Genomic DNA, 7875 nt, shown 5'->3' on the forward strand with positions numbered 1-7875 from the left:
GTTTGGAATGAGAGAGAATACAGATTTCTGCTGTAATGAAAAAAGTTAACCTGAATAGCAATAGCACCGTTTTTCTCTGTTCTAGGTAGGCAGGCTTCCTGTGTGCATTAAGACACCTTGGAGCTGGTGTCGGATATGGCTTAGAAAATGTATGTCAATCTAGGGATGAGAAATGCGTTGTATTCCGAATTATCCCATTGTCCCAACTGTTACACCGAGAMGATGTAACGACTGCTAGCTGTCTTATGTAACGATACCAAACATAACATCATACTAATTTTGGTGTCTTGGATTTACGTTTACTATGTTACGTCTAGTCTATGATGACAGCTTTTCGACAGCGCACTTGCTGCTCTGCTCTGCTCCATCCTGGCATTCCAGAGTGGTGGCATGGAGGACAGCACGCTCGCGCAGGTTTCCAGGAACGGGCACACACAAGGCGGCACTTCTGAATGTAGCTAACATTGGATTTGATGTGTTTGTTCCTTATTTAATTTTTTCTAATTTTCTTTGATTAGTCTATTACTTTTTTACTTGAACCAAATCGCCATGGCTTGGCCGTGCATAAGCAGAGTGTGCTGTCTGGCTCGGTTTTGGAACCAGTTTGATAAATCCGATCTTTCATTGCCACTGACCATCCAGAATTACTCAGACATCGCCGACCAAGAGGTGCGATCCGTCACCAGGCAGGTACCGACGGACCGGGTTCTGACGCACAACTATTCTACTCCGGGCCACCGYGGATCCCCCCAGACACCGGGAGATGCCCCGGGCACCCGGAGATCATTGAGAGGCCGGAGGGAAGCCAACTTCAAACCCCGGGAGGACTACCACCGACCCGGCGTGCCGTTCTCGAGTGTTACCCAGTACAAGCAGGATTACAAAGCCTGGCCTATTCCGAAGAAGGAGAATTTCCCCTGGATTAGCAATTGTGGAAAAGGGGGCAACGTTGGTTCGGATAGCCCAGTAAACAGTTACCCCAATGCGAGCCAGACGAGAGGGGAGAGAGAGGAGCTGGGCATGAGGTGGGGGGAGCAGGGGACGGGAACAGCTAAAAGCTCTCACAGGTAGGCTCCATCACTCTGACGCTGTCCTTTCAGAATCGTTCTGTTTCTTTCATTTCAGCACCTGGAGCTGTCCACTCTCTCATAAACCATTGATAACTGCGCTCTAACCTAACGATTTCATTAGTCTGCTTCAAGTTATTGTTTTCTGAAATTCGTTAAATAATTGTTATTCATGTACAGTGGGCTGTTGGCACAAATGTCATCTGCAGTTTGTATAATTATGCAATAGCTTTTGAACGGAAATTGCCACCAGGCTAGGTCTTGCAGTTCMGTGTGTGTGTGTGTGTGTGCGTGCATTCATGCAAAATACATTAGATGCATTAAGTGTCATGCTACAGAAATAACCAATAGTTTTAATCTGAACAGTAGGCAGCTGCTAAAATAGAAACACAGCAAGACGCTTTCAATTATTAATAAACTCACACACATTTGATATCCCCTTGATTAGAGTGCATGTTTAGAGACCAAATTAAAGCGTTTCTGCAGTTTGATAATCCTCAACATCCAATGGTGTTTCTTTTTGATGACAGCATGCCCCGCCCCATTCTCATTTCCCAGAAGCACTGAGCTGAAATCTCATGCGTCATTACCAGAACCCACCCAGGCCCCTGTACTGCTCTGCTCGAATCCCAATGGACATCATTACCATTAATCGATGATAAGCCTGATTAGCTTGTTTATGCTTTGGTTCGTCTGATTTACACAACAATACAGAATTTGCACAATTTTCTTTGTAAAATAGCCGACAGTATAGAGAGCATAAAGCCAATGGACAAAACTTTTGCAGTGTTTGTAAAATAACAATTATTTTCAGACCATGGGAGCGCTCCCTTACACTTCCCTCTCCTCCTTGTAGACAGGAGTACCGGCCTTGGACGGGGGCAAGACCAGCCAAGACCACTAGGAAACAACGCCCCCCTGCCCCGTACGCCAGCCCCCGGTCGGGGGTCTCCCACCTCCCTAATGAGACCAGCTACCAGGCCGCCTACAGCGGAGYCGGGGAGGCTTTCAGACMCACAGAGCTTCACCAGAGGGACCATAATACCTCCACCGCTGGGCTGCCGACCACCACCTCCATCTCCACTGTCCCCAAGACCACTGTAACCCTACTCCAGCCTTCCTCCACCACTACCACCCCTATCAYCAGCACCGGCCTCCAGCAGAGCAGCCTGCCAGAGAGACCCAACCTCAGTATAGGGACCATGGGAGAGGTGAGACAGAGGACAGAATTTCACAGTTTTCAGGGCATRAATCCATATTTTTCCAATGTTATTCAAAATGGTCTGAATCCTTGAGATGAGCAAAGTCTTAGTGGCAGCATCTCGTTCTATAGAAGTCATTGTACACATCTGTGATGATGCCATATTCATTAGGTAGTACTATTTCAAAGGCAAAGTCACTTGAAAGACATAGAATAGACACTGTAGAGACACAAAGACACTGTGTGGGGAACATAGGGTAAGGGTATGGTTAGGGACATAGCCATTGTTCTAGCCATTGTTCTTCCCAGGTGTTCCCCGTGGTGCTGAGGCATCTCTAAGAGGTGATACTGTGATCCTGTTCTGTCCTAAAGCTGCTCAATGTGTCCCAGCTGTTTCAGATTATGACGCAAACTGCCAGGCCTATGACATTGACCTGGTTAGAGAGGAGCAGGCATTACATACAGAGAAAAGAAAGTCAATCATATTCAGATATTTGGACAATTAGGATTTGGAGACTCAAATCACAGAGGTTTTGTGTCAGAGTGGGTTCAGGTGGAGAGAGAGAGAGGCGAGGTGAGAGAGAGAAGTACTGTAAATCTTTCCTGTTTTGATCCCAGCCCGCCCCCTGTTCTCTCCCTGGGGTAGTTCAAGGCAGACGTTGTGTGACAGGGAGTGGAACTCTTTAGGGAATCTCCTGGGGTTTAATGCCATCCCACCTGCCCCGCTYCTCCGTGCCATCTGCCAGCGGCGAGTAGGAGAGAACGGGCTGAGCCGACTCGGCTTTCTGCTTTCACTCCCTGTCGTCTATGCCAGAGAGATTAAAGAAAGAAGAAACTCCTGCTTGCCAGGAATTTTTCAGTTTTAAATTTAATAGCAAGTTGAAACAAAAAAAAWGTGAAACTTTGAAAGCAAGCACTGTGGAGGAAAGTCTTTTTTTGAACCTTGTTTTATAAATATTCCAGCGTACCTGAGTGTCAGAGCTGTAGATGTGCCGCTACATCTCTTTTCAGGAGCAGAGAGAAATAAAATAAGAGGGAAGAAGATTATTTCCGGTCAGTTCAAACTTTCTTTGGATGTTGGGTAACATCTTCTAAAAAGCAAAAACATGCTCCACTATGGCTCCCCAAAAAGCCACGATTAAACTTATTAAACTTTTCGGCCAGTCACATGGGAGAACATGTTTTAGCCTCCAAATCAGATATAGAAGGCCAGTGCATAGCCAGTCTAAGCCAAATGTTGTAGAATGCCAGTACAACAGTGTTTGACAGGCCACAGGGTTTAATAATATGAGACATGTCATCTGTAGGTCATAGTCTATTAATTACCATGGCCCAGAAATCAGTGTGAGATGTGTGTGTTCAGCGTGAGATGGGTGTGGTCAGGGTGAGATGGGTGTGGTCAGGGTGAGATGGGTGTGGTCAGGGTGAGATGGGTGTGGTCAGGGTGAGATGTGTGTGTTCAGCGTGAGATGTGTGTGTTCAGCGTGAGATGTGTGTGTTCAGTGTGTACGTGTGTGGTCAGGGTGAGAGGTGTGTACGTGTGTGGGGTTCAGGCAGGGAAAGGTACAACTCTACAGATGGCTGCTATGTAAGATTTGTTTCCCAAAATAAATCGGGTGCAAAACTCCTGCCCTGAAAAGTAGACATTAGATACGAACTACAGGCTATCCGCTATGGTCATCATATTGGACCCTCTCTCTGTACAGCCCCTCACCCATCAACCAAGCCCTACCTCAGTGTACCGCCCCCTCTACCTACTGACAACAACCTAGTGCTCTATTGTTTTTATCCTTCTCTGAGCAATCTGCCAACACAACGCAAAACCCAGGGGATCGATATTAAACAATACAGTCCAAGCCTCCATCCACTGAGCTCTCTGACCAAGCCTCCACCCACTGAGCTCTCTGACCAAGCCCCCACCCACTGAGCTCTCTGACCAAGCCTCCACCCACTGAGCTCTCTGACCAAGCCTCCACCCACTGAGCTCTCTGACCAAGCCCCCAGGCACGCACACATCCACTTGATCCGCATTCTTCATAGCATTCACCCATCCATCACGGGAATTAATACTGAAGTCCTCATTATGCTTTTGAAAACAAAATCAATAAACTTTATTATGGAGAGGGAGAGAGTGATATACACTACCGTTCAAAAGTTTGGGGTCCCTTGTTTTTGAAAGAAAAGCTATTTTTTTTATACATTTAAAATAACATCAAATTGATCAGAAATACAGTGTAGACATTGTCAATGTTGTAAATGACTATTGTAGCTGGAAACGGCTGATTTTTAATGGAATATCTACATAGGCGTACAGAGGCCCATAATCAAAAACCATCAGTCCTGTGTTCCAATGGCCCGTTGTGTTAGCTAATCCAAGTTTATCATTTTAAAAGGCTAATTGATATTTAGAAAACCCTTTTGCAATTATGTTAGCACAGCTGAAAACTGTTGTTCTGATTAAAGAAGCAATAAAACTGGCCTTCTTTAGACTAGTTGAGTATCTGGAGCATCATTATTTGTGGGTTCGATTACAGGCTCAAAATGTCCAGAAACAAAGAACTTTCTTCTGAAACTCATCATTCTATTCTTGTTCTGAGAAATGAAGGCTATTCCATACAAGAAATTGCCAAGAAACTGAAGATCTCGTACAACGCTGTGTACTACTCCCTTCACAGAACAGCGCAAACTGGCCCTAACCAGAATAGAAAAAGGAGTGGGAGGCCCCGGTGCACAACTGAGCAAGAGGACAAGTACATTAGAGTGTCTAGTTTGAGAAACTGACTCGCCACAAGTCCTCAACTGGCAGCTTCATTAAATAGTACCCGCAAAACACCAGTATCAACGTCAACAGTGAAGAGGTCGGTTGGCTCAGTTGGTAGAGCATGGCGCTTGCAACGCCAGGGTTGTGGGTTCAATTCCCACGGGGGGACCAGGATGAATATGTATGAACTTTCCAATGTGTAAGTCGCTCTGGATAAGAGCGTCTGCTAAATGACTTAAATGTAAATGTAAGAGGCGACTCCAGGATGCTGGCCTTCAAGGCAGAGTTGCAAAGAAAAAGCCATATCTCAGACTGGCCAATAAAAATAAAATATTAAGATGAGCATAAGAACACAGACACTGGATAGAGGAAGATTGGATAAAAGTGTTATTGACAGACAAATCTAAGTTTGAGGTGTTCGAATCACAAAGAAGAACATTYGTGAGATGCAGAAAAAATGAAAAGATGCTGGAGGAGTGCTTCATGCCATCTGTCAAGCATGGTGGAGGCAATGTGATGGTCTGGGGGTGCTTTGGTGGTGGCAAAGTGGGAGATTTGTACAGGGTAAAAGGGATCTTGAAGAAGGAAGGCTATCACTCMATTTTGCAATGCCATGCCATAACCTAGGGAAGAAGCAGTCAGCTGGTATTCTGTCTATAATGGAGTGGCCAGCACAGTCACCGGATCTCAACCCTATTGAGCTGTTGTGGGAGCTGATGTTGGGAGTTGATGTTGAGATGTGTCTGTTACTTGAACTCTGTGAAGCATTTATTTGGGCTGCAATCTGAGGCTGGTAACTCTAATGAACTTATTCTCTGCAGCTGAGGTAACTCTTTTCTGTGGCGGTCCTCATGAGAGTCAGTTTCATCATAGCGCTTGGTGGTTTGTGCGAATGCACTTGAAGAAACTTTAAAAGTTCTTGAAATGTTCTGCATTGACTGACCTTCATGTCTTAATGTCTTRARGTAATGATGGACTGTCATTTCTCTTTGCTTATTTGAGCTGTTTTTGCCATAATATGGATTTGGTCTTTTACCAAATAGGGCTATCTTATGTATACTACCCCTACTTTGTCACAACACAACTGATTGGTTCAAACGCATTAAAAAGGAAAGAAATTCCACAAATAAACTTTTAAGAAGGCACACCGGTTAATTGAAATGCATTCCAGGTGACTACCTCATGAAGCTGGTTGAGAGAATGCCGAGAGTGTGCAAAGCTGTCATCAAGGCAAAGGGTGGCTACTTTGAAGAATCTCACATTTAAAATATATTTTGATTTGTTTGGGTTACACTTTTTGGGTTACTACATGATTCCATATGTGTTATTTCATAGTTTCGATGTCTTCACTAATATTATACAATGTTGAAATTAGTACWAGTAAAGAAAAACCCTTCAATGAGTAGGTATGTACAAACTTTTGACCGGTACTGTATATATTTTAAATTAGCAATACCCATACAGCTAAGAAAAGATGCCTAGCAGTCTACAAGCCATTTATTTCTGAAACACATGCAAGCTTTTCGGAGACCTCCCTCTCTGGTAAACATTTAGGCATACCATTCTGTAGATCCATCAATGCGTCTACTGACAGTGTTTTCTCCCATGAGACATTTTAGGAACCTTGCAGAAATGTTTTTCAGCACTGCTGGAGGACATGGCTTGAGCTTTTCAATGTGATATAAAAATTGAGTTGTTGTACTAAAACAGCTGAACAGGGCAGGAATGGGGATGTGGTTTACAATGGGTTAAAGTGCATAACAAGAGGATAAAACAAAGCATTATGCTAATCACACTCCTTTGCACCCCTTTACTCTCTCACCCACTCTCCTTTCTCCCTCCCTCCCTCCCTCCCTCCCTCCATTTCCTATTTTTATTGGCTTTCTCCTGCCTCCTTCCCTCTCACTGTTCCGTTAAATGTGAACTTTTCCCTTTTCTCACAATGCGTCAGACTACAGGCACGGTCATGAGCCGAACCACCAGGGTTCTATCAAGGGAGGGAGGGAGAGAGAAAGAGAGCAAGAGAGAGAAATAATGGATTATTTGCCATTTTGTTAAAGTGTGATGCGATGCAGTGGGTTGCAGACTTTTCAGTGAGAATGTAATTTAGGAGAGGCAGACCTGTCTGCTGTACCAAGTGGAATACAATGTGTGTTGGAGAAGGGAGGGGGTGGACACACCCACAGAGACACATAAACACACAGGCAAACAGACTCTGAAGCACGCACACAAACAAATATTTTTGAAGCCGCAGTTTGACAGATTTCATGTACAGACACAGCCTCTCATCCAGCAAATAGTCATATTACATTTTCTTTATTGGCCCAAGAGACTGTTGCTGAGACTACAGACCTACAACTTAGAAAAGTATGCTTTGATCTCAAGTCAAACTCTGCCAAGTACACCTTCCATTGTACCACTACTAGTCAACTGCATTGGAAAAGGCATATTCATATCTAGTCATCATATCAAGCCTAGAACATCAGACTGGGCACAGACGTCAATTCAATGTCTATTGCACTTTGGTTCAACGTAATTTCATTGAAAGGACGAGGAAACAATGGTGATTCCACCAGTGTATTCCCAGTGGGATGTTACTTGATGCATGCAGCATGCAAACTTCCTTTCAGGGTCGAGTGAAATTCCATTAATGTAGGCTAAATAGGTTCCGGCTGGATGTTATTTCAGAAAGTCTGGCATCAGCAGCATTTTGCAGTGATGAATTCTGTCTACCAGTCCACTGACAGTAGTGATGAATTCTGTCTACCAGTCCACTGACAGTAGTGATGAATTCTGTCTACCAGTCTGACAGTAGTGGTGAATTCTGTCTACCAGTCCACTGACAG

At 44.4% G+C, this 7875-nt stretch overlaps 1 protein-coding gene across 1 annotated transcript in view; it reads left to right on the forward strand.

Moving 5' to 3' along the window:
• Positions 1-393: 393 nt before the first annotated feature.
• Positions 394-7875, forward strand: part of map6d1 (MAP6 domain containing 1) — a 15607-nt gene continuing 8125 nt past the window's right edge. The window contains exons 1-2 of the mRNA XM_023977841.2: positions 394-1067; positions 1924-2278. Of these exons, the coding sequence (XP_023833609.1) occupies positions 550-1067; positions 1924-2278 (873 nt within the window). The 5' untranslated portion in view covers positions 394-549. The remainder of the gene's footprint in view (positions 1068-1923; positions 2279-7875) is intronic.

Source organism: Salvelinus sp. IW2-2015, linkage group LG32 (assembly GCF_002910315.2).
Source record: "Salvelinus sp. IW2-2015 linkage group LG32, ASM291031v2, whole genome shotgun sequence".
Taxonomy (NCBI): Eukaryota; Metazoa; Chordata; class Actinopteri; order Salmoniformes; family Salmonidae; genus Salvelinus; species Salvelinus sp. IW2-2015.